Genomic DNA, 27,742 nt, shown 5'->3' on the forward strand with positions numbered 1-27,742 from the left:
TGTAATCAATGTGGAAAGGCTTTCAGAATGAAATCTGAACTAGCTGTGCATCAGAGAATGAACACTGGAGAGAAACCTTGTAAAAATAATCAGTGTCAACAGGCTTTCACACAGAACCCCTGTTTTGGTACACATCAGAGTTCCCACACTGGAGAGAAACCTTATGAATGTAATCATTGTGGAAAGACTTGTAGTAGAAGCTGTGATCTTGTTGTACATTAGAAATTCCACACTGAAGAGAAACCCCTGAATATAATTAATGTGGAAAAGCTTTCAGACTGAAATCTGAACTAGCTGTCCATAACAGAATGCACACTAGAGAGAAACCTTATAAATGTAATTAATATGGAAAGGCTTACAAACAAAGGGCCCATTTAACTGTACGTCAGAGAATCAACACTGAAGAGAAACCTTGTGAATGTAATCCATGGAAAGGCTTTCAAACAGAGGGCCTATTTAACTGTACATCAGAAAATCTATACTGAAGAGAAACCCTATGAATGTAATCAATGTGGAAAAGCTTTCAGACTGAAATCTGAACTAGCTGTACATCAGAGAATCCACAATGGGAGAAACCTTGTGAATATAATCAGTGCTGAAAGGCTTTCACACAGAACTCCTGTCTTGGTATACATCGGCGTTTCCACACTGGAGAGAAACCTTATGAATGTAATCAATGTGGTAAAGGTTTTACACAGAGGTCCAGTCTCTTCACACATCAGAAAATCCACACAGACACACACACAAATGAATGTAAGCAGTATGGAAAGGCTTTCAGACTCAAAAAAAAAAAGTTTTTTCAGACTTTTTGTACATCAGAGAAGTCACACTGGAGAGAAACCTTATGAATGTAATCATTGTGGAAAGGCTTTCATATGGAGGGGCCATTTAATTAGATATCAGAAAATCCACACTGGAGAGAAACATTGTGAATATAATCAGTGTGGGAAGATGTTCACATAGAACTCCTGCCTTGATGCACATCAGAGATCCCACACTGGAGAGAAACCTTATCAATATAAGCAATGTGGAAAGGTTTTCAGAAAGAACTTCAAAATTAGTGAACATCAGAGAGTCCACACAGGAGAGAAACATTATGAATGGAATCATTGTGAAAAGGCTTTCAGACAGAGGGCCCATTTAACTGGACATCAGAGAATCCACACTGGAGAGAAACCTTGTAAATGAAATCAGTGCGGAAAGATTTACAAACTGAAATATAAACTTGTTGAACATCAGAGAGTCTACACTGGAGGGGAGCCTTAGCAATGTAATTAATGCACCAATCCTTTCCCACGGGGCTTGAATCTTGCTCAACATCAGAGAATCCACATTGGAGAGAAACCTCATGAGTATCTGGAATGTGATTAAAAACTTTTTATGTCCACCATCTCCTTCCCAAAGAAATGTGCTGAAGGAAGTGTCTAAGAGACAGAATTTCTGGTCAGTGATTTCACTAATTAGGGCTATTGAATATTTAATAACACAGTGGTCCTTGAGCTCTGTCTTGTGAACTAGGAGGAATCACAGAGGGGTCTCAGCACTTATGTGCCCTCAGATAAGTGGACTTTGCCAACAAGTACAAATTAGCTCTAATGCTTAGACATGATTGAGAATGAAGATTACAGTGAGAGGTGGGCTCATCTTCACAGGGGTCTGGGGGACTTGACCCCTCCCTCAGTCCTGGACCAGGATACTCTTCTCTTCCCAGACCAGCCCTGTGCACCAAGGTCTAGACACTGCAGGGAGCCTGCTTCCCCTCTGACCTGGCAGACTAAGCCCTCCCCCACCCCCCGCAATCCCCCAGACTGACATGCCTCCCTCGGGTGGCGGGCTCTCACCTCTGCTGGGTTGGGGGGGTCTCTTCCCTCTCCAGGTGGCATGCTCTTGCCTCTCCTGTGTTGGGTTCTCACCTTTCCCAGGTGGGCAGGTCTCCCCAGGTTTCTGTTCTTCCTCAGCCTGGCCCTGCAGGAGGCAATGAGAAGGGGGAGCTTGGTCCTCCATCAGTAGGAGGGGAGGAACTCCTCCTCTCCCACCCAAGCACCCACTCTGCAGGAGCCCTCAGGTGACATCACTCCTCTTCCCCTGTCAGAGGATGCACAGGAGCTGGCAAGCTTTCGTGGGATGTAGGCAAAGGGCCCGTGGACGCTTTACCTGGTGTAGGAGCCAGCAGGGCCTAGGAAGCTCCTCAGTCACCCCCCATCCAGGATCCCAGAGCACCTGCTTAAGGAGGCCCTGGGGTCACCATGGGAGGAAGCTGCATAGAAGCTGGGACTGTGGGTCACCTCCCCAGAGCTCATGCGTGTCTATATGACCATTTTGTGAAATCTATATGGCCATTTTAGTAATAAGCTGTTGAGTCGTGACATGGTGAATGCTGTATTTTGATTTTATGTGAATGTTTTGCTCTGATTTGTTATTGAATAAATAAGAGAGTTTGCTATACTATGTAATCAGAAGCTTGAAAACTGTTCACAGGAGTCCTCTGGAAAGCTGCTCCTGCTTGGCTTTACAGGTACAAAATGGATCATTTTGATTGTATTAAATTAAAAGGGTTTTGTTTTTTTTTTGGCAGAAACAGAATCAATGCAACCAAGGAAAGATTAGAAGGAAAGCAGATAATTGAAAAAAAAAATTACAACAAGAATCTCTGATAAAGGTCTCATTTCTCAACTATTTAGAGAACTGAGTTAAATGTATGAGAACACAAGTCAGGGCCCAACTAATAAATGGTCAAAGGATAGAACAGGCAGGTTCCAGGTGGGAAAAAAATGAAATCTCTTTATAGTATTATAAAAATGCTCTAAATTTGTATTGATTGGAAGAATACAAATTAAGACAACTCTGAGGTATGCCGTCACACCTATTAAATTGGTTAATAAATTAGAAAAGGAAAATGATAAGTACTGGAGGGAAATAGGAAAACTGGGACACTGATACATTATTGGTGGAGTTGTGAACTGATCCAACAGTTCTGGAGAGCAATTTGGAAGTATACTAAAAGGGTCATAAAACGGTACATACCTTTTAACCAACAATAACACAAATTGGTATCTCAAAGATATTTTGTTTTTAAAGAGGAAAGGAACAATTTATGCAGTATTTATAATAACTCCTTTTGTGGGGATAATGAATTGGAAATTGAGGAGATACCCATTACTTGGGGAAGGCCTTTAAAGTCGTGGTGTATAATTGCAATGGAATACGATGCTATAAGAAATGACAAGCAGGGTGACTTTCAGAGACACCTAGAAAGACTTACATAAATAGATGCAGAGTGAAGTGAATAGAACCAGGAGAACATTGTATACAGTAACAGCACTATGACAATTTGAATAACAAGCGAATAACTTAGTTACTCTCATAATACCATGATCTAAGACACTCTGAAAGACTCATGATGAAAAATGCTACCTCCTTCCACAGAAAAAAAAACTGATTATGAACAAAGACCTAAAGTATGCTGTTTTTCACTTTCTTTTTGGTTCAAGTTCCCCCCTCCCACACAAAGTGGCTAATATGGAAATGCTTTACATGATTGCATATGTCCAACCTATTTCTGATGGCTTCTCCACTGTGGGAGGGGTAAGAGCAAGGAGGCAAGTCAAGAAATTTAAGGGAAAAAATGAACAGTAAAATGTTTTTACATGTTATTGAGGGAAAATGAAATGTTATTTTAAAAAGTCTGCCAATGGCAGTTAGGTTGCCAGTATATAGACCAAGTCAAGAGTGAGGAGAACCTGATTTCTGTTCAACCTTAGACAATAACTAGCAATGTGACCCTGGGGAGGTCACGTAAGCTTGTTTGACTTAGTTCCTGGGGAAGGAAATGGCAAATCACTTCAGTATCTTTGCCAAGAAAACCCCAATGAGTATCCCAAAGAGTCAGACCTGACTGAAATAACTCAAAAACAACAACAAATAGCTATTGCCCAACAGATAAATGGTCAAAGGATATGAACAAAGAATTCTCAAAAGAAGAACTGCCAAGTATTCCCAACCACAGGAAAAAAATGCTCCAAACAACTATTACAAGTGAATGAAAACAACACTGAGGCTTCATCTTATAGTCTGAAAAACTAACAAAAATGAAAAAATGGCAGCAGTCAATGTTGGAGGAATTGTGGGAAGATGGGCACACCAAGACAATGTTGGGGGAGTGAGAAGATGTTAGAAGATCACATAGATTTGAGTTGAAATCCAGCATCAGACATTTCCTGGTTATGTGACCCTGTTAAGTCATTGGACCTGTTTACCTCAGTTTCCTGAACTATGAAGTAGAGATAAAAAAGCACATCTACCATATAGGGTTCTTGTGAACATGGTCAAAAGTGGATTTTGGGGGAAAATAGGTGGCACAGTGAATAGAGTGCCAGCCGTGGAGTCAGGAGGATCTGAGTTCAGGTCCAGCTTTACACACTTAATACTTACTAGCTGTGTCACCTTGGGCAAGTCACTTAACCCTAACTGTCCTGCCTTCCTTGCTCCAAAGAGCATAAAAAAGAAAAAAGTGAATTTTGGGGAGAAAATAAGTCTTTCCATTGTGTCTTTTCCTTTGAGACTGATGTCTGTCTGACAAAGACTGAGTGCCTCCCTTTCCCTGAAGGGAAAAACCCCCCAAACTCCCAGGGCTTCAAATAGTTCCCCAAACTCAGCCCTTTCCCTACATCCTCTAACAAGGGAAGACCCTTCACAAATGCTAATACACTAACAGCTAAAGAAGGCACTCTTTTCTTTGGCCTGCTGCAAACAGTTCTGCTAAGGGCCTGGGAAAGGGTGAGTGACCCAGAAGCCAATTTCACCTGTTTTCTTGAGTTGCTATTATTTCTAGAACCACTAGACAAGAGTATGCAGGAGCCTGGGACCCTGCCCCCTACCCCAGCTCACAGTATTTTCTCCTTTCACCCCTTATTGCCCTCTCACTGTGCACTTGAGCGTCACACCAGGTACAATGCAGGACTGGCTACTGTGCACCAGACAGATAAATTGTTGGTGTAGCTCAGATCCTGGAGGACCAGCAGAGCACCCAGTCTTCAAGAGCTGGCAGGGAGAGCTTGGCCAAAGAAGCAAAAGGGAGGGGAGAGCAGTTCTATGGATATGAGGGAGGGGTATTAGGTATGGATACAGGGAGCAAAGATAAGACCCCTGCAGGACAGAGGAATGAATGAAGTGGTCATCCTTGTGCCTCAGAGGTCATGAGGGAAACCTTAAAGAAAAAGCACACAGTAGGTCAGCAATTGGGACTTCCATGTTTTCTTCCAGAGCATGCAACTAAAGAGAGCAATAAAGCAAGTCAAATGAATTGTTTTTCTTTCCCAGTGCATATAAAGGTTCAGTTTACACTATTCTGTTGTCTGTTAAGTATACAATAATATTGTGTCTAATTCTATAGTAATGTGCCTTGATTCAAAAATACTTTATTGCTACAAAAATCTAACTATCGCCTGAGCCTTCCTGGAACCATAATCTTGTTGCTTGTGGAAGCTCTTGCCCAGAGTTCCTGACTGCTGACTGATCAGCCAGGTGGTGGCTCAAGGTTGGGGACGACTCTGGCAATTTTCTTTAGGGTGATGATGAAGTTTGCCTCATTGATTGATGCTTCTTTTCACTTGAACACTTAGAGCCCATAATAGGATTATTAATTGGCCTCTTTTCAGTACTATTGTGTGTCAGGGAATACCAAGACCCAAAGAGAAGAAGGAAGACGTCAACATGCTAGAATAAAATAAATTTTCTTAATAGCAAAAGAAAATAAAGTTTTATGGAGAAAGGCCCTCTAGTACCATGGACAGAGCATGCCCACTTGCAGAGTTGCATTTGTAGTCTCAGCTACTCAGAGTCACTCGGGTCACTCAGCCATTGTAAGCTCATGCCCTGACTTGTGAATATAATGAGAATGTTGTTCCTGCTATTGTCACTGATGTTCATGAGGATCCAATGTGATTGTCTCTGAAGGTCTTTGTAAATCAAGTTGTCCTTCAGATGTAAACTAATGGCATTTTAAAATGATTGATTCTGTCCATTGAACTTTTATATATATATATAATTGTTTTTTCTGGCAGGAGAGATTAGACCTAAAATGCAGGAGACTTCTGCAAATCCAATCATTTTTGTGAATGAATGTCACGAGAAGACTGTCATGAGTGATGGTGCCTGTGATGTCACTGGGAGAGAACTCTGTGCTGTATTTCTCAGAGTCCACATAGGAGAGAAACCATATGATTGTCATCATTATGGGGAGGAATTGATTGAATAGTCATCCTTTATTAACTATGAAAAAATTCAGACTGAAGAGAAACCACATGAGTGTCCTCAGTGTGATGAAGCATTTAGTGAACACTCATCCTTCCTTATCCATCAGAGAATACACAGTGGAGAGGAGAATTATAAGTGCAAAGAATGTGGCTAGGCTTTCAGACTGAAATCTAAACTAGCTGTACATCAGAGAATTCACACTGCAGAGAAACCATATGAATGTAATCAATGTGCAAAGGCTTTCCATATGAGGTCCAGTTTAACTGTACATCAGAGAATCCACACAGGAGAGAAACCTTATGAATGTAATCAATGTGAAAAGCCTTTCAGACAGAGAGCCCATTTAACTGGACATCAGAGAATCCACACTGGAAAGAAACCTTATCTATATAATCAGTATTGAAAGTCTTTCAAACTGAGGACCATTTTACTCCTCATGGGAGAATCCTCACTGGAGAGAAACCTTAGGAATGTCATTGATGCATAAATGTTTCCCCACAGGGCTGGAATCTTGCTCAACATCAGAGAATCCACACTGGAGAGGAACCTCATGAGTATCTGGAATGTGATAAAAACTTTTTATGTCCACCATCTCCTTCCCAAAGAAATGTGCTGAAGGAAGTGTCTAAGAGACAATTTCTGGTCAGTGATTTCACTAATTAGGGCTATTGAATATTTAGTAAAACAGTGATCCTTGAGCTCTGTCTTGTGAACTAGGAGGAATCACAGAGGGGTCTCAGCACTTATGTGCCCTCAGATAAGTGGACTTTGCCACCAGGTACAAATCAGCTCTAATGCTTAGACATGATTGAATGAAGATTACAGTGAGAGGTGGGCTCATCTTCACAGGGGTCTGGGGGACTTGACCCCTTCCTCAGTCCTGGAGCAGGAGACACTTCTCTTTCCAGACCAGCCATGTGCAGCGAGGTCTAGACACTGCAGGGAGCCTGCTTCCCCTCTGAGCTGGTGGACTAACCCCCCCTCCCCCTGCTCCTGCAATCCCCCAGACTGACATCCCTTCCCCAGATCTGGGGCTCTCACCTCCCCCTGTGGGGGTGTTCTTACCTCTTCCATGTGGGGGCTCTCACCTTTCCCAGGTGGGCGGGTCTCCCCAGGTTTCTGCTCCTCTTCAGCCAGGCCCTGCAGGAGGAGGCAATGGGAAGGGGGAGCTGAAGGCTTAATTTCTACCCCTTATAATGATATTGTCCATGGCCTATAAATTTTTCCTTTATGACCCCACTATCTGTGTGTGCCTATAGACTCCAGGAACTAGCCATTCCTGGATTCCTTTGAACTCTGAGAGGACTGGCTATCCACTCAGAGTTTATTTAGTAAGTAAAGACCTTGGCTGCAGATGTTAGGATGTTTACCAGGTACTTTCAAGTCCTTGCTGATTTAGCTTGCTTCCCCTGCTTATCGTATATTCAGTCAACAACCCCTGAGTCCTTGTCTCTTCCGACTTCACTGCTTCTTTTCCAAGTCACTTGACACAAAGCCTTCTTTGTCTAAACTCTTTAAAAGATAGTGAGAAACCCAATTGGGAATCTCACCCATGGAGAGGATGCTCTACCTGGGACTCCCAATGGGGACTCATAGGCTGAAACCCAGGATTCCCCAGCCACTGTGAAAAAGTGAAGAGCTGGGGCTGCCCCATTGGTGATGTTTTCTCTTTCATTTTCTTCTATGCTTATAGTGATACTTTTTATCTTATTAAACTTATTAGCATTGCTGCGTTTCCTATATTGCATATATAAGAAATGTTCTTTACCATTTTTTCCCCTATAATAAACTTTTAATTATCAGTTTTGGTGAACACGTGTCATTTTGTGGGAGCAAACCCGATCCTAATTAGGCAAAATTGATCCTTAGTCACAAAATTGGCATCACGAATAGGATTCGCTACATAAAATGCCATTTTTAAAGAAATCCAGTGAATGTACAAAGCCCGCCTTGATGCCAGGGTGGAAGGACTTACCTTATTCTTCCTTATCCCAAGTATGGGCTCAGGGGACAGGTCCCTGAGAAGACTGGGGAAGCTGTATGAGACAAGGAACTCCCCTGAAGGTAATAGAATATTTGTAGGACATACCAATAGAGAAAGGGAAAGAATTATCAGGTATATGTAGTTGAGGATGGGCTTTATTGACTGCCTGTAGGACAGTGTGTAGAGATAGGGATAAGAAAATAGAAGAAAAAGTACAAATAGAGAAGGAATTGGCAGAATTACAGGGAAGATTGTCTATACTTCAATGTCAGAATTTCATTTTGGGAGACCAGGCTGTAGCTGAGAAAGCTGCAGTCTGAGTGTCACGATATAAGTACAAGAATCGCCGGGCAAGGTGAATAAGAAAATGGTTTATGCTATAATTGCCTCTGCTAGTATGTAATGGGACCCTGGTAAGTGGCATGGAGACATATGGGAAGAGTCGGAGGATGGGGAGCATTGGGAGAACATCATTAAAAAGGAAGTCTGTGATGTAGGGGAAAAGGTGCGGCCGATACAAAGGTGCAGAGTAGAAGAAGGGGATCGTGGTAGACAAAGAAGTAAGACTGTGAAAGGATTTTTAACAACAAGAAATTACTGATTTGCTTGCTTGCTTGTCCCCAAAATTCGGGGAATCTTCACTTACGTGGCTAGTACGGCCCAGTGATGGAGGTGCCGGGGGTGTTGGTTAGGACTGTATAAAGTTTATAAGTCTGACCTCAAACCCCTTTGTGCAGCAAGCTTTCAGACACTGCTCTCGTGCTGCAGATGGCAGGGAGGACCTGCAAACACCTCCCTTCCGGAAATAGTGGCCGCAGGATTGAAGACTCAGTCCCCTGACTCCTCTGTGTGGCCCGATTCCAATAGACCTTGGTATACTTTAAGGCATGGGATTCAAAGACTGAAGGAGGAGGTGATGAAATCGGCTACAACGATGGGAGATGTGGACTCATATACTGAGACCGTGGTACCGTCATTGCTTCATGCACCACTTGTTAAAGCCGCTCCTGGCACTTACAAGCACATTATATTAACATCATTGCTGGCCTCTACAGGCGAATCTTTGGGGACTGTAACTGACAAAATATCACAATTAGGAGATTTAGGTGAGTTTGGTTTAGCGGCAAGAGAACTGGGAGAAAGAGCCAGGGTTCTTTACCAGGAAGCTAATAAAATGACTAGGAAAGACTTGTTTGCCGCCCTATTGAAAGCTGGAGTAAAGTGGGAGGACATTGATGGAATTCCAACGTCTGAACTAAGTAAGCTGTACAAGGAAAGGTTGGGAAGAGAGGCGAGGGAGGCCACACTGAGCGTGGTTCACAGTGCTCCCCTGCCTCCCATTTATCCTTCCTTGGAGCATTTGCAGGGAGAATAAGAAGGCCAAGCCCCTGAGGTTCGGTTAATGAGGAGGGATTATAGGCCTCATATAAAACTCTTATTTTGGAAAAACGGATCCAGAACTGTTGCCAGCGCTTTGATCGATACAGGGGCGGAGGCCACTTTAATATATGGGAACCCATCTAAATTTAAAAAAGGAATTCCAAACACTATTTCAGGATTGGGGGGTGCTGAAGTTAAAGCAGTACAAGTGAAATTAGAAATGAAAATAGGTCAGTTTCCACCGAAGGAATACTCTGTAGTGATAGTTCCCATCCCTGAATACATTACTGGAATAGATATGCTGAGAGGAATGACAATTAAATTACCAGAAGGACAATACCAATTTGCTGTTAGAAAGCTCCAGGTGGCTTCTATTTGAGTGGGAAAATTAAAAATGCCTCCTGTCATTGTCCCTGCACCTAGTGCAGTGGTAACCATGAAGCAGTATCATATACCTGGAGGACAAGAGGAAATAACCCAGACTATTAAGGACTATGCAGAGGTGGGAGTGTTAGTGCCCACTACCAGTCAATGGAATAATCCTATCTAGCCTGTTATAAAATCTGATGGTAGTTGGAGAATGACGGTAGATTACCGACAGCTGAATAAGGTTACTCCCCCTTTATAATGCTGCAGTCCCTGATACAATAACATTGATTGAATCAATACAAACATATCCTGGAAAATGGTATGCAGTTATAGACCTTGCAAACGCCTTTTTTACAATCCCAGTAGATCCTTCTCAACGGAATCATTTTGCTTTCACGTGGCAAGGTAGACAGTATACTTTCACCAGACTCCCACAGAGGTACTTACACAGCCCTACCTTGTGCCACAGGATAGTAGCTGAACATTTGAATGAACTGAAATGCCCAAGTATAAAAATTACTCACTATATTGATGACATAATGATACAGGCTTTAGCCAAGGAAGAAATTGAAGAAACACTCCCCAAGCTTATTGACCACATGAAGGATAAGGGATGGGAGATAAACCCAGCTAAAATACAAGGTCCTAGACAGTCAGTAAAATTTCTAGGAATCATACCCCATATGATTGTGCAATGGAAACAAGTAGACCACCCCCCTTTTAAGACCACCAGGGGAACATGCAGATTTGGCCATTCCAATATTGTGGTTGGATCTAAAGTATAGGTGAAGTCACCAAAAACCAGGCTGTCCAAGGCCGCGGAGATTGTAGCTGAGGGTAAAGACAACACAGTGATAACATGCTATTCTGGTAGTGATCAGTGGCATCATGTTCCATTAATCCATGTATTTTCTCATGAATAAAGTGCACCGCAGGTTGATGGACAGCTTTTCTATACGTAACTGCTTGCACTCCAGGGTCTCTGATACAGCCGAATGGGGCTCTCATTCCCTTGAGATGGAGGAACAGAAGAGATGACGACAACAGGGTGACTACATTTGCCCAGACAATGAGAATTGCAAGATAGCTAATTGGGCAGTGAATAACGCCACCTTTTACAAGGCTCCTGCACCCATCTTCAGGATACTGAAAGGCGTTTATCCTTTGAACTTGACTGACTACATTAGTGAGTGTGAATTGCTGTAGAACTACCTTAGGTTTTACTGCCCCTGAATCACAATTCTAGACCCTTCAGGATCAATTGTACTACTTGGAATATACATAACTCCTCAAAAATCTTGAAATTAGCCATTTCTGAACATCATCAATACACACAAAATGACACAGAGAAGCTAACCTCCCGCGGAGGACAGCCTGGCAGGCCTGGGACTGTTAACTGACTATTCCTCTGAGTCTAACTCCAGGTATGGATTTTAAGAAAGGCTATCCAAGCTATCTGAGCCACCGATCCATGATGCCAGACCCTATGAGGTAGAGATATGGAAGGCCTGTGAAGTAAGGGTGTGGAAGGTCGGGAGAACGACTGTTCCGCATGAGCTGAGGCAGGATTCTCCTGACTCGACCCTCCCAGTGACACCTGGCAGACTCTGCGCTTGGCTCAGTGCAGATCGCAGCTTGGTATACATTTTGTCTGAAATTGACATTCTGGGAATGTTGGGGAAATATGGTTCCTCATTACAGTTTTGTCCCTATTCTTGGTGGCAAGTTTCAATAATCAAAAGTTTTGAAGATACAACAACAAATCTATTAAATACTTGATTCTGGAACATCTTCAGTTACTATAGGATAAAGCTATGAGGCTTAGGACTTAGCATAGGTATTCCTGTATGAGTCAGGGCCCTTTTAGTTCTTTGTGATAATGTGAGGACAAGTAGGTCAAGGGTTTGTGGGAATATTATTCTGTTATTAGTTAGTATTATACTTGTCTCAGCTTTCTCATGATTAGTTAATATTAAAAGGAGAATAGTTTCTGAACTACTTGGTAAATATTTTAATTGTTGTAACTGTTGGTATAATGTGAATCCCTTAGTGAAATCTCATCCTGCTGGTGGAGGAATTAATAATGGATTAATGCAGAAATATAAGAAACTGGTTTTAATGTGTGATCATGACAATTGACCAAGATTCCAATTTTAATTTTGTAACAATGATAAGGTAATAAATTACGTGTTATTTAAATTGGTTCCAAGGTTACTTTTGTAGGTAAATGAATGAAAGAAGGCAGAAGAGAAAGCCTGGAATGTGATGCTGAGGATGGATGGATGGAAAACAACCAGAGGACTCCCATCAGATGGTGTAAGCCCTGCCAGACAACTGTGTGAAAAGAGATTTCTGGACTTTGGAAGGGACAATTGTTTGTTATTGTTTTCTTCTGAATCTCTGTATCTGTACTCATAAAAGGGACTGCCCCCTTGTATGTTGTCAATGCAATGATGGGAATTAGAATTAAGAAAAGTGGGGAAACTTCAAAGGCATGAGATGCTTTGGCCCTGGCCCAGCACACCTGGGCAGCCTCAAACCCTTAAAGTGACAAAAGCTAATTCTGTTTCACTGGGCTGGAAAGTCTCATATCACTGAGTTCAGTCCTGATGTCTTACTGTGTCTTATGAATCCTTTCTCTGTTAGGTCTAGAGAAGACTTAATTTCAGCTTCTCAGGATATCAAGCTCCCAGAGTGCTGCACTGGCCGATTCCTGCCGGCCTGCTGGGCTGTCCTCAACGGGAGGTTATCTTCTCTGTGTCATTTTGTGGGTTCTGCAGCTCCAAAGTTTGTTCGGAGTCCCCTTTTTACATGGATTGAGGAAGGTGGAAGCCGGAGCAGCCTGGAGGTCCTGCTTCTACTCTGCCATCTTGACTCCGCCCCATGTGCACTCATGTGCACTCCGCCCCATGTGCATTTTTTTTTTAAGCAATCGGGGTTAAGTAACTTGCTCAAGGTTACACAGCAAGTCATTTCTGGGTGTGGTGCTGAGTATCTGAGCCCAGGATTCGATCCAGGTCATCCTGACACTGGAGCCGGTGCTCTTACTCACTGAGCCACCTGGCCGCCCCACCATGTACACTCTTTTCCCAAAAGATACCTAAATGACAAATTTTCTCCATCCACATCCCTGATTCCCCATGCCCAGGGGTCCCAGTTTCCAGAAAAGATCTGATCTCTCATTTTGAGCAAGGGAAAACCCATGGCTGCTGGAGCAAGAAGACCAGAGGAGCTACTGTCCAGGTGAGTCACGTGAAAACTGGTCTATGAAAGCTGTGATGACAAGAGGCTTCTAAGTGTCAGGATGAAGCAAGTACTACATTTAGGGGCAAGAAGAACTGACTTGGAAATATTTTTGAGACACTTTTTAGAAGTGGGATCCTGAACAAGTCATTCAACCACTGAACCTCAGTTTACCCTTCTGAAAAATGAAGGATTTGGACACCATGGACTTTCAGTGCCCTTCCAGTGATAAATCTCTATCATTTCACATAAAGTCATTGTTTGGAATTTTGAGGCAGGAACTCTCCTGAAAGTGCAAAAGGGGTTAGGCTTTCCAATATGGGCTCTTTCTTAGACCTTCTTCAAGTGAGTGAGAATTTATTAAGGGCCTGCTCTGTGCCAGACCTTCTGATAAGCACCAAGGCTATAAGGAGAAACAAGGAACATCCCCTGCTCTCCTGGAGCTCACAGCCTGGGGGAGCAGACAGCATGTCAACAACAGTGTGGAAACCTGTTTTGGACTGGACAAATTGTAGCTCATTGTGAGAGGGCAGGCCCTAAGACTAAGGAGGACTAGAAAGGCGTATTGTGGAAGGTGGGCTCTGGCTGGGGCTTCAGGGAAGCCAGCACAAGCATTCTAGGCATGGGGCTGGCACAGAACGTCCCCAGAGTTGGAAGGTGGAGTGTCCTGGTCACCAGACAGAAGGAGGCCTGCACCCCTGAAGTACAGCATGTTTGGGGGGAAAATAAGATGAAAGAAAATGAGAAGAGGAGGAGAAGGAGGGCAGATGGTGAAGAGGCAGGTGATTAACAGCCCAGAGAGGGTTTACATGTGATCCTTTTGGTAGGGAGGCAGTCGTGCTGTTGTTCAGTCATTTCAGTCACTTCTGCCTCTTCACGATCCCGGCTGGGGTTTTAGGCAGACACTGGAGTGGTTTTCCTTTTTCTTTTCTGCATCATTTTGCAGATGAGGAAACTGAGGCCAAGAAACCTAAGTGACTTACTGAGGATCACACAGGAAGTAAGGGTCTGAGGCTGGATTTGAACTCAAGTCTTCCTGAGCTTTGCTCTATCTACTCTGGTTCCTAGCTGCCCCAAGGGAGACAGTTAGGGAGGTATCAAAGGATAGCCCGGCTACAGTGGGATTATACAGCCCCAATGTGCTGTGGACCCAGACAGCCTGGCTTTATGGTTTTTCTCTCTCCATTCAGCAGCATCTCAGGAGTAGTAAAGGTTGTTGCCTTACTTAGAATAAATGCAAGAGTGGGCTTTACATAAATCACAAATCTGTGCCCCTCCCCTGATCTCTGAGGCTCCATCTTTGGCCCGTTCTTGGAGAATCATTGTCCAGATTCTTTGAGATGACAGGTACTCTTAATTTGGGGAAATGGGAAGTAAAAACTCCCAGGTGTCCCATAGCATGTGATGCTTCAAGAGCTAGAAAGAAGTCTCTGTGATCTTCTGTCTGGGTCTGGTCAGGTCCCAGGATTTGAAGTTGACAAAGGTCATTCCCTATAGGGGTTATAGTGCAAGAGCCAGAAGCAGAGCTGGGCCAGAACATGCATTTGCCACCTGAGAGACTAGAGTAGTGGGATTGTGGTAGAGGCTGGGCCTGGTGTCAGCCCTGGGCCCAGTCAGTCACTCAGGATGCATGGATTAAGCAACTCTAGTTTGTAGGCACTCGACTCAGCTTTTGGAAGGGAAAAATAAGTGGCTGCTGTCAAGGAGCTCCCAATCTGGTGAAAAATTCTGGAGATGGTTTTGAGAAGAAGCAACAGATCGGGAACATTGGTCTTAGCTGATTTATCAAAAGAGGGTGTTTGGGAAGGGAAAGAAATTTTGTTCTGTAGGATATATTGGAACTCAAGGAATGAGACTAATAATGGTTTAAGAAAGAAAGAGAATTAGGGAGGAAAGAGTCAAAATCATAATAAGAATGATAAAAAACACTGACATATCTCAGAAATATTGCAGGTTTTGTACCAGAGTATGCAGCTATATTAAGAGAGCAATAAAGCAAGTCACATGAATTTTTTTTCTTTCCCAGTACATATAAAAGTTCAGTTTACACTACTCTGTTGTCTATTATGTATACAATACTATTTGTCTAAAATATCAATGTACATGTCTTAATTAAAAAATACTTTATTGCTACAAAAATCTAATTACAACCTGAGCCTCCCTAGAGCCATAATCTGGTTGCTTGTGGAAGCTCTTGCCCAGAGTTGATGGCTGCTGACTGATCAGCCTGGTGCTTGCTCAAAGTTGGGGATGACTCTGGCAATTTCTTCAAATAAGACAATAGTGAAGCTTGGCACCTTGATTGATGCTTCTTTTCACTTGAACACTTAGAGCCCATTATGGGATTATTAACTGGCCTCTTTTCAATACCATTGTGTGTCAGGGAATAGGAAGACCAAAAAAGAAGGGAAGAAGTCAACATGGTATAATAAAACAATTTTTCTTTAATAGCAAAAAAAAAAAAGTTTGATGGTGAAAGGCCCTCTAGTACCGTGGACAGAGCATGCCCACTTGCAGAGTTGCAATTGTAGTCTGAGCTACACAGAGGTTGGTCAGGTCAGTCAGCCATTCTAAGCTCACGGCCTGACTTGTGAATATAAGGAGAATTCTCTTCCTGCTATTGTCACTGGTGTTTCTGAGGATCCAATGTGATTGTCTCTGAAGGTCTTTGTAAATCAAGTTGTCCTTCAGATGTAAACTAGCATTTTCAAATGATACTGTCCATTGAACTTTGTAGAATTTTCTCTTAGCCTGGGGAAGTAGGATGTAGATCATTTAGTTTATTACAAAGGAGAGGAGGGATTATAATTATATATGTGTGTACATGTTTCTCTGAATATATATATATATATATATATATATATATATATATATTATTGTTTGTTTCTGGCAGGAGAGATTAGACCTAAAATGCAAGAGACTACTGAACATTCAATTATTTCTGTGAATGAAAATCATGAGGAGACTTTTGTGAGTGATGGTGCCTGTGAAGTCATTGGGAGAGAACTCTGTGCTGTTTTTGTGAGAGTCCACTTAGGAGAGAAACCATATAATTGTCATCATTATGGGAAGGACTTGAATCAACAGTCATCCCTTATTAGCCATAAAAAAATTCAGCCTTGAGAAACCACATGAGTGTCCTGAGTGTGGGAAGCATTTAGTGACAGCTCATCCTTCCTCATCCATCAGAGAATCCACACAGGAGAGAAACCTTATGAATGTAATCAGTGTGGAAAGACATTTAGTAATTAAGTTGAAATGTCAACTTACTGAATCCACAGAGAATCCACACTAGAAAGAAACCTTTTTTATGTAATCAGTGTCGAAAGGCTTTCACAAATAGGGTCAGTCTTGCTGTACATCAGGAGTCCACACTGGAGAGAAGCCTTATGAATGTAAGGAATGTGGAAAGGCTTTCATAAAAAACTTTAAACTTGTTGCACATCAGAGAATCCACACAGGAGAGAAACCTTATGAATGTAATCAGTGTAGAAAAGCTTTTAAACTGAGGACCCATTTAAATGTACATCAGAGAATCCACAGGAGAGAAACCTCATGAATGTAATCAGTGTGGAAAGGCTTTGACATATAGGGGCAGTCTTGCTGTACATCAGAGAGTCCACCCTGGAGAGAAACCTTAGAAATATAATTAATGCATAAATGCTTCCCCACTGGGCTTGAATCTAGCTCAGCATCAGAGAGTCCACACTGGAGAGGAACCTCATGAATAACTGGAATGTGATAAAACTTTTAAGTCCACCATATCCTTCCCAAAGCAATGTGTCCAAGTGGAAGTGTCCAAGGACACAATTTCTGGTCAGTGGTTTCACTAATTCCCTCACCTTGGGCTCAGCCAATTAGAATCCACAGGGGACCCCACCCCCCCTTGGCCTGCACCGCCCATCCTCCTCAAGCCCAGACTAGTTCAAGCCTGGAATACATTTCCCAGGAGGCTGTTCATCGCAATGGGAAGCTGTCCTACCTGGAACTCAGAGAACATCCCCCCTCCTCAGCTTTGAGTCAGACCTCAGGGAGGCTCCAAGGCGTCCCTTCCAGTCCTGTGCCTGCTTGAGCACGTGCACATTCCCCTTGGGTCCTGCCTGCCCTGTGCCTGTGGGTGGGCGGGGGGGGGGTCGGGGGGGGGGGGGGGGGGGGTGAGGGAAGGCCTGGGTCCCTGCTCCAGGTGAGCGGCAGGATCCAAGGCTGCGGGAGGGGCAAGGTCAGGGGTAGGTTGGCAGAGGCCTCTGCAAACGGCCCTGTGCTTGCAGCTGCCTGGTAGGCAGGCTCCTGCCCCCATGCGTATCCAGGCGCCCGATTCCTTCAGAGATCCGGGATCACCCTCCAGGTTTAGCACTGGGCCCCCTTTCCTTAGCACCCTGGAGCCCTGCTTCCAGCCTCCCCTCCAGCACCAGGTGTTTTCTGTCTCCATCAGCCCAGCTCCAGGTGAGAGATTTACCTGGTCCTTGCAAGAATCGTCCGGTTCCAGGGACTCCACTTTGTTGGTGGGACCCCAAGCTTCTGCCGGCCCCCTCAGCCCCTGGGCTGCTTCCCTCCCGGATCCCCGTACTGGTCCCCCCACCTCCTAGTCCTGCCCCCAGTCTGTTCTGCAGAATCTGGGTCATCCTTGTGGCACCACAGGAGCCTGGAGCCCCAGTAATGGGGACCTTGTTACCCCCAATCCCTCCCACTGCTCTGGGGCCCCATGAAGACACTGCCCTCCCTGAATGGTGTGAACTCTCCCCGAGTGGGACAGCCACCCTCCTATCGGACTGACCGCGCCTGATTTGGTTCCCAGTTTATGGGGCAGTGACCTGGATGTCCCGGTCACCTCCCAGCTGGAGTCACGATCTTCCTTTTAGCCCCGTTATTCAGAGCGTGGGCTCTCTCTCCAAGGCCATCCTTGGGCCCGGGGCAGTTGGTTCTGAGTCCTGACAGAGCTTTTCCAGCCTCTTCCCTCTCAGTCCTCCCCCTCCCTCCCCAGCACCACGGGGGGGCGTGGCCTCTGACTGCCCCCGCCCCTCATCTCTCTCTTGGCTCCAGGACTTTGGGACTCCTGCCTGACTGCTCTCCCCTGCAGTGTCTGGGGGCTGCTCTGACCCTCCCTCCCTTTTCACCTTCCTTTCCTGTGCTGTCTCTTTCCATCAGAGGGCAAGGACTGTCCTTCCACTTCTGTCTTTGAATCCCCAGCCCTTAATAAGGTATCTAGCTTATTGATCACTGACTATGAGAGGCCCCCCAAAGTCTTTGGGGACTACTAGTTGCCACCATAGTGCATTTAGGGACATGTGCCCACACACACACACACATCCACGTGGAAATGTGTATATCTGCAGTTCCTAATTGTTTTAGCAAATTTAGGAGTCTTCCATTTAGATGTCAGGCCTAGGTGAATCTAGGATTAAGGAAAATAATGGAATTGTAGAAAAGTTAGATATAACAGACTCCTGGAACAATCTGAATGAGAACAGAATGGGGTATACCTATTACTCAGCTGTTGCTGGTAACTTCACTAAACTTGACCATGTATTACTGCATGGAAACCTCACAGGAATGCAGAAAAAGAAACAAAGTACACCTTTTGCAGTCCATAAGGCAGTGTTGGGGAAGGCATCACCAGTCTGCTGCTCTGGTACTATCCTCTATTTGTGACATTGTAAATGTAGAGGGAGGTTAAGGGGTTCCTAGAACTTGTCTTTTTGAGTTGTCATATCATGTGGCCCTCATGGGTCAGTGATTGGGGAGGGACTGACAGACAACCCCTGTTTTTCTGATGTGGGCCCATCCAATTGGCCTTTCATGCCATTACAAAAGATACCAATCGAAGGTGGTTCTGTTGTCCCCAAACCCAAATCATACATCTCCTGATTTGAAGCCCATCATTAAGCCCCTTTATATATGTGTCTGTCTCTGTATTATACCCTGTAATAACTTGAAACAGCTTAAGTCACAGTCTTGGGTATTGCCTATGGAGTAGTCCCGGGGGTTATGGCACAAGTTTATCTTAAGGAGAACCTACCCTGTTCTGTTCTTGCTGCCCAAGTAGGGTCCCCACACCCTGTATCCAGAACATGACCCTTGCCTGTCCCCATTACCTGGTGACCCTCCACCCTGTTCTGGGAGGGACCCCCTTGTAACAATCTAGGAAAAGTTGCACCCTTGTACCTTTGCACCAATTAGCCCTGAGCTATAGATCTAACCAATGGCAATTCTTGGCTTCTGTGCATCATTGCTTATGCCAGTTCCCCTCGCCAGTTGTGGTTTTTGAGGTTTTAGCCTTTATAAGCACTGTATGCACCCCAATTCGGGGCTGCCTGATTTGAGTGTATACTCCAGGCAGTTGCCCGCCTAATCAATAAATCCACATCTAAATTTACCTTGAACCCAGGTCTTAGCTTGCTCTTATTCCCTGCACAACATTTTTGGAGGCCCCAGCAAAATCCAGGGAGCCCTAGAAGCCTCTTGGGGGCCCTAGACCAGCCCCTTCTAGACCTGGGGTTGACTAGGCTCTCAGCCTCGGCCAGGAGGTGACTCTGCCCATTCCACTCTCCAGGCGAGCCAGTGCCTGGATTGTTTCCAGGGCTCTGGAGTTGAAACGCCTGTCTGACCCTGACCTGCCTCATTTGGCTCACAGTGGGTCTGGAAAATCTTCCGGAGGTGAGTGTCTAGGAGTGTTTTTCTTTTTATTTGTTCCTTCCTTTCTGTGATTTCATTTTCTGTCTGTTGTTTGAATTTGTGGTTTGGAAGGGGATGGGGTCAGACATGGCAGGGTTGACCATCGGATGCAGCTTGTGTCCTGCACCTTTGGAGTAGATGTGGCCTGACCGTGGGTTCCAGGTTGTTTCCGTGACCTGATTCCCACCCCCTGCCCCCCAGGGACCCCAAGATGTTAGGCTTCTTGTCATTTTTGTTTTCTGGGTTGCTAGTCGATGCACTGCAGTTCACATTGGGGGCTCCATATTTCTTGGGCTCCCGGTAGCTTGTAGCATCCTGCTTTTGGTGTCTGTCTTCTGTTCCTGTTCTGTTTGTTTTAGCATGGAAAGGAAAGTTTCGTACTTAATTGATTCTGTGTCTTTTTTTGTGGAGTCTGTGCATCCCTGACAGTTTGTAGTTGAAATGGGAATTCCTCTTTCTCTTTTTGCTGCCCCCTTCACTGGGTGGACTGGAGAAGCAAAGAAAAAAAAAGAGGAAGTCAGAAATAGAATGTATAGTAATTTGATTACAAGGGGGTCTATATTATTATTTGGTATTAAGGAATTGATTCATTGTTTCATAAGGGTTGCGGTGGAATCCACATGCTAGGGATTTATGTTTGATGTTTTAATGAAAACCTTTTTGAGTGTGAAGTTTATGCCAGTGATGAGTGATTTCTTGTGAAAGGAAATTTGGAAATAACTTATGCAATTTTGTAAATAGTTGTGTTATTTGTGTTATGGGAGAAATAGTTTCTCTTACATTTTATGAGAGATGCAGTTTCTCATATATTATAGATGCTGCTAAATTAGGCATTACATTACTGTATCAGCAATGCAATATTCACAATGCCTATGGAAATTACAGATATGCTGATGTAATTATCCATCACAAAATATATCAGGCTTGCTATGTGGGGGAATAAGCTAGAAAATTTATTAAAATACCAAAATACTGAGTCCCCAAACCAGAAAGTCAAAGCCATCAGAGTAGTTATGAAATTGGCACTGGTAGATAAAGTAGAAAGCACCCACATTCTCAAGCCTTTAAAACAGAACAGGCTACCTCAGGCACAGGTCCTCCTCTCCCCACTCACAGTAACCACCCAGCATCCAGGAAGCACTCTCCCAGCAGCTCCGGCCCCTGGCAGTCCTCAGTAGGAGTCCTTAGCAGAAATTCTGGCTGACTCAAAAGGGGGTTCGCGCTGCTGCTGCCTCTGCTGCTGCTGCTGCCACCTCTGCTGCTGCTGCCGCCGTCGCTGCCACTGCTAGCCACCACAGGAACTCTAGCTTGGCTTCCACTTCCTCTTGCTCTGCCCTTTCTTGCTACATCAGCAAGTCCAATGGGGCATGGAAGATCTTTAAATCCCATAACCCTTACAATTACAAAAAATAATGGAATGTGTTTGAAATTTGAGAAATTAAAATGTTCCAAAAATAATCAACTCTCTCTGTCTTCTACACTTCTGGCCAAAGTTTTGAATGCTAAGAGATGAGAAAGGGAAGGATTGGACACATAGGTGACATTTATGGGAGCTAAAAACTTTTGAGCAGATCCTATTAAAGCCTCTTGCACCAGATCAGATTAAGGAAAGAGAGTGTTGAAGAATAGTAGGGAATTTGAGCTCCCCTTCTGCACTTCAAAAAAAAAAGAGGGGGTGGAGGCATAATAGCAGCTATATCGAGGGCCCCACTGGCCAACAATCGAGGGCCCCATTTGCAAACAGCCCTGGGCCACCCTGAAGCCGACACCTGTAGGCATACAGGCAACTGTCTCTCCTTTCAAACCCCCGGGTCCATAAACAGTCTCTGCTGCTGAAGGGAGAGGAGAAAAACTTCTGTACTTGGTAAGCCCAATTCTCTATAAATAATTTTTGTTTGCAATAATTTGGTAAATGCTTTGGTAATGCAATTAATGTCATAATGTCATTGTGTTAACATGATATCTCTAAATTGTAAGATTCTCTTATACTGTACTAATTGAGTGACCATTGCAAGTCAGAAATGGTGTTAGATAAAGCAGTTTCTATCTAAATTTTGTTAAAACTAAAAGATGGTAAATGGAATTCCTTATATTTGTGAGACCTAATAAATCTTTATTGCTCTTTGCAGCTTCATAAAAATAAAAATAACTAACTGGCTCTAAGATGTGATTGGTGAACCTTGTTATTTAAGGTAAAAGGCACTTTGGACCATAACCAAATTTTATTTTAAGCTTGAATTTGGGTATACTTGTCTGTTGATATCTTGTGACTTTACCTGAATTTAAACAGAGCCAAGGATGTTTTATACTGCCCTATTTTGAAATGTCACGTGTCCCTGCTTTTTTTTCCTTCTATAGCAGGTTTCTATGACCAGAGCAAGGAGTCAGTAAAAGATAGGAGCTCTTTTTGTTAGCTTATTGGAAAACCTAATATTATTTTCATCCAGAATTAGAACATGTGCAGAAAGTTATGCAAACTGCTTAAGATCATTTAAACAGTTTTCAACTAACTTTCTTCATAAAAGGTTAGTGATAATTTATGTGTTTTTTAAATCTCTAGTGTTATTTTAAGAGGCCTACTAAAACTTTCATTTGCAAGATAAATTTATTACTAAATAAATGTAATGAGTTGTAAATCAGAAGAGATATTGTTGTTTTGATCTGAATTTGTAATTATTCTATGATCTAAGCAAAAGTTAACATTTGTAAATAAATGTATATGTTAAAGATTCAATTTCTGAAGTATCTTTTTCTTCCAGAGTGAATTATAATCAGAGGATAAATGAGCTTTGTGAAACAAGGATGTATGACTACTATTCAGTTGTGAGGTTCGAGTCAGGAATCTTTATTATTTAAGGCAGTATATTTATGTTAGTAAAAGAATAATAACTTATGAAGTATCTTGTCTATGTAGTTTGTAGAAATATAGAAGAAAGTTATATATGGAGTAATACTGAGTAATGGATTATAGTAGCCCAGCCTTACCCCACTTCTGGTCACTTTCCTCCTACTCCTTTTTGGTCCTTGTTTGTTTAATCTCTTTGCTAGATTAGTGTCTTCTAGGCTCAGCATCCTTCCCTTGCAGATGACATTTCAGGCTGAGTACCCACCACTGTCTGAGACCATAATCCATCACCCCTGGACCTGGCTTTGGCCACGTTTTGGCCACTAGTTATTGGCTACAGACCCAGTCCCTTAAATGGTGGGAGTCGTACTTCCTCAGCATGAAGCAGTTTGGAAAGCTGTGACCTTCATCCCTTATCCCAAATGATTTTGGGTCCCATCTGTTTAAGGGGGGAATGATGGGATGCTTGGGTGCCTGTGTTTGGGTTTATTGGGTGCCTGTGTTTGAACCCCAGTTTGTAATTTTAAAGTGATGAAAGAACAATTATGTATTGATACAATTGATTGAATTAAATTAGAGACATTTTAGTTGAGTGAAAAGGAAGATACCATTTAAAACTTTCCAATTGATTTTACTTTCCTTTTTTAACAGTATACAAGTAGAAAATTTATTACATTTGTTTTTCTTTTTTTTTCTTTTTTTTAAATATACATATATTTGAATATTTGATTTTAAAACTTTCAATTCCAGATTCATTCCCTTCCCCCCCTGCCACCCACCCCCACTGGGGAGACAAGCAGTTCAGTATAGGTTGTACATGTGCGGCTAATGCAAAACAATAACATAGTAGATGTATTGTATAAGACTGACTATATTTCCCTCCCTCCTATCCCACCTCCCACTTGTTCTATTCTCTACTTTGATCCTGTCCCTTTTCAAAAGTGGGTGCTTCCAACTTCCCTCCCCCCCAGCCTGCCCTCCTTTCCATCATCCCTCCTCACATCCCCTTCCCCCCCCCATTCTCCTGGAGGGTGAGATCCCCTATTTAGTGTGTATTTCCCTCCCTCCTCAAGCCAGATTCAATAGGAGTAAGGTTAACCCATTCCCTTTTGCCTTCCTATCCTTCCCCTCCATTGTAACCATTTTCCCTTGCCTCTTCTGTATGAGATAGCTGCCCCACTCTGTCTCTCCCTATCTCCTCTCATTATATTCCTCTCATCTCTTAATTTCACCTTTTAAGTATCATCCCTTCCTGTTAAATTGGTCCCGTGCCCTCTATCTATGTATACCTGTAAATGTATATACACACATTCACATATGTATTCATATGCCCGCATACCCTCATATAAAGACATATATATATATATATACACACATATTTCTAATCCCTTCAACTACTGAGAAAAGTTTCATAAGTTACAATTATTGTTTTTCCATGTAGGAATGTTAATAGTTCAACTTTGGCCAGGTGGCTCAGCAAGCAAGAGCACCGGCCCCAGTGCCGGGACGACCCGGATCAAATCTGGGCCCAGACACCCAGCACCACACCCAGAAACAACAACTGGCCGTGCAACCCTGAGCAAGCCACTCAACCCCGATTGCTTCAAAAAAAAAATAGTTCAACTTTGATAAGTTCCTTATGATTTCTTTTCCCTGTTTACCTTCTCATGCTTCTCTTGCTTCTTGTATCTGAATGTCAAATTTTCTATTCAACTCTGGTTTTTTCAGCAAGAATGCTTGAAAGTCCTGTATTCCACTGAATGACCATATTTTCCCCTGAAACATGATACTCAATTTTGCTGGGTAGGTGACTCTTGGTTTTAATCCCAGCTCCCTTGACCTCCGGAATATCACATTCCAGGCCCTTTGATCCCTCAGTGTTGAAGCTGCCAGATCCTGGGTTATCCTGATTGTGTTTCCACAATATTCAAATTGTTTCTTCCTGGCTGCTTGTAATATTCTCTCCTTAATCTGGGAATTCTGGAACCTGGCTATAACATTCCTAGGAGGTTTCTTTTTGGGATCTTTTTCAGGAGGTGATTGGTGGATTCTTTCAACCTCTATTTTGCCCTCTCGTTCTAAAACATCAGGGCAGTTTTCTTTGAGAACTTCCTGGAGGATGCTTTCCAGGCTCTTACTTTGGTCATGGCTCTCAGGCAGTCCAATAATTTTTAAATTATCTCTCCTGGATCTATTTTCCAGGTCAGTGGTTTTTCCCATGAGATATTTCACATTGCCTTCTATTCTTTCATTTGTTTGGATCTGTTTAACAGCATCTTGATTTCTCATAAAGTCATTAGCTTCCATTTGCTCCAATCTAATTCTGAAGCAATGATTCTCCTCAGTGAGCTTTTGAGATTCTTTTTCCATCTGGCAAATTCGACTTTTTAAGGCATTCTTCTCCTCATTGCCTTTTTGAGCCTCCTTTGCCATTTGAGTCAGTCTGTTTTTTAAGGTATTATTTTCTTCAGTCAGGCTATTGACTCTCATTTCATAATTTTCTTGCATTGTTCTCATTTCTCTTCCCAATTTTTCCTCCACTTCTCTTATCTGCTTCTTAAGGTCCTCTATGGCCTGTAACCAGCTTGTATTTTCCTTTGAAGCTTTTGGTGCAGGAGTTCTGACTTCACTGATTTCCTCCTGTTCCATGCCTTGCTCCTTCTTATCCCCAAAATAGGAGTGTAATGTTGGAATCTTCTGTCTGCTTTGTTTCCTTTGCCTGCTCATTTTGCCACTCAATGATTTGACTTTTGGGCTTTTTGCCACAGTAGGACTCTGCCACCAGACAGGGGAGTTTTCGTCCCAAACGCTGGGGTTTTCTCAGCTGCCGGAGGTATTAGATGGGTGCCCTCTCTGAGGTCTCCACACACTCTGGCAAGCTGGACACACACCCCAGGCCCTCCACCCTAGACTGCAATCCAGATCCAAGCAGGTTAAAGCAAGAGCGATTACCCCTCAGACTGGTGCTTGGTCCCCCTACACTCTGCAGGCCAGGGGCTGAAGCCTCCACGTGGCGCTGGCAGGCTGTGCTGGCATCTCAGCGGTTTCTCGCCCCGGGGGTAAAAGGCACGCACTCCCACTTACTGGGTCTCAAAGTCCAGACTGCACTGGCCTCTCACCTTGTCCTTCGCATCTATGTATTGATAAATCTGGAAACGGCCACAGCTGCTGCTGATCTGGAGTCCCTCTGGCTGGCGGCTGGTCAGGCCCGCCCTGGGGCTAAAGCCTTGGCGTGGTGCTGGGCTCGGCTCCCAGAGCGTTGCGCTGGCCGATTCCTGCTGGCCTGCCGGGCTGTTATCAGCGGGAGGTTAGCTTCTCTGTGTCATTTTGTGGGTTCTGCAGCTCCAAAGTTTGTTTAGAGTCCCCTTTTTACATGGATTGGGGAGGTTGAAGCCGGAGCCGCGGGAGGGTCGTGCTTCTACTCCGCCATCTTGGCTCCGCCCTTGATTTTACTTTCATAAAGGTTAGGTGATTATTCCTCTAAACACCAGGCTAAATTCAAACTGTCTTTAAGGAAAGAAATACTTTTAGAAAAGGTATTTTGAAAGGTCTTGTGTAATAATTTCTGAAAGTCTATTTATGGAAAGCTGAACAGAGGAGATAAGAAGTTTTGGGGACAAATGGGGTTTATCCAAGCCCCTCCTGTTTCCACCTAGTTGATATCAGTATTAGATGATTGTGTGTTAAGACAGAGTATGAGGAAGTTATGGGAAGGCAGAGAGAGTATGAGGAAGTTCAGGGAAGGTATTTCAAAAATTAATACAATGGACTGAATTAATTGTTAGGATTCAATCAGAAACATTTTTAGCTAAGAAAACTTTTTTAGTGTGAACTTAAAATTATGCATAGACATAAGAAGATAGGGAAATTTGGAAAGTAATTACAAATCTGTTAGAACAATCAGTTGTAATTCTGATGAAAGATTTAATTTCTTTATAAACAAAAAATTAAGATGTTCCTTAATCAATATAAGATTATAAGCATATTATAAGTTGATTATTGAAGATTGTTACTTAAAATTTCATGGAACTATTAATTGGCTGTTTCTTTGAGTCTAACTCCAAGTATAAATATTAAGAAAAGCTACCCGAGCTGCCATCCATGGTGCCAGAACCTGTAAGATACAGGTGTGAAGTGCAAAGGGAGGTTGTGGGAACAACTGTTCAGTATGTGCTGAGGTAGGATTCTCCTGACTCTATTTACCCACAAGCACATGGCAAATTTCAAACTTGGCTCATTGCAGCCAATACATATTGCCTGGAACTGACATTCTAAAGTTAGGGAACTATAGTTCCCTTATTATAATTTTGTCCCTATTTTTGGTGACAAGTTTCAATAATCAAAAAGTTTTGATAGTTTAATAAATGAATCTATTAAATTCTTGAATAAATGCTGCCTATGTGAAGTTTAAAAATTGCAATAGAATCAGACTTAGATAATTTTTCTAAATTTAAATATTGCTGTTTAAAAAATTTGGCTTTAATATATTTTCCCTTCTGTAATTTGAAGCTTTGAGTATGTTTAAAAATGAAAGCAGAGGTTTGATTTTTGCTCTAGGATTGTATCAGGGTGTGGTACGGGTAAAACCACTGAGTACCTGATTTAATGTAATCATGTCATTTTTGTAAATCATATGTTACTAAGAACTCTTATCAAGTCTAGCTGGCTCTGCCAGTTTGTACGCATGAACTCTAGTCATCTAAAAATTATCCCTCTTCTGAGCCACGGAATCTGAAAAAGATGACATCAGATACAGACAGCTTTCCCAAGAGCCCGGACTTGGCCTTTACTGAGACAGCTACTTTCCTGCAATAATTCAACCTTGGAAGAGTTGAAGGTACACTTGCAGTGCCACCCCTCTACCATGTGGCTGAATGGACTCTGAGCTTTTATTTTTGAGCTTGTTCTTTTGTTGTTTTGAATAGTGTTTGCATTTGGTCTTTGTGTTTGTGTTTACTCTGAACCCCTATGTACTATGATAGTGTACGACCATA

General features: G+C 43.1%; 2 protein-coding genes and 1 pseudogene across 2 annotated transcripts in view; 2 read left to right on the plus strand and 1 right to left on the minus strand.

Annotated features, from left to right (window-relative positions):
- LOC138173098 (zinc finger protein 665-like) overlaps positions 1–2,448 on the plus strand; it is an 18,827-nt gene extending 16,379 nt beyond the window's left edge. Inside the window, 1 exon segment of the mRNA XM_069103034.1 lies at positions 1–2,448. This exon segment is cut by the window's left edge and continues 384 nt beyond it. Within this exon segment, the coding sequence (XP_068959135.1) occupies positions 1–222 (222 nt within the window). The 3' untranslated portion in view covers positions 223–2,448.
- Positions 1–27,742, minus strand: part of LOC138173106 (zinc finger protein 850-like) — a 784,878-nt pseudogene that overhangs the window by 453,694 nt on the left and 303,442 nt on the right.
- Positions 1–27,742, plus strand: part of LOC138173092 (zinc finger protein 420-like) — a 436,800-nt gene that overhangs the window by 169,235 nt on the left and 239,823 nt on the right. The window lies entirely within an intron of this gene.

Source organism: Petaurus breviceps, unplaced genomic scaffold (genome assembly GCF_028583685.1).
Source record: "Petaurus breviceps papuanus isolate PSGF00001 unplaced genomic scaffold, PetGlider_PUasm1.0 563, whole genome shotgun sequence".
Classification (NCBI taxonomy): domain Eukaryota; kingdom Metazoa; phylum Chordata; class Mammalia; order Diprotodontia; family Petauridae; genus Petaurus; species Petaurus breviceps.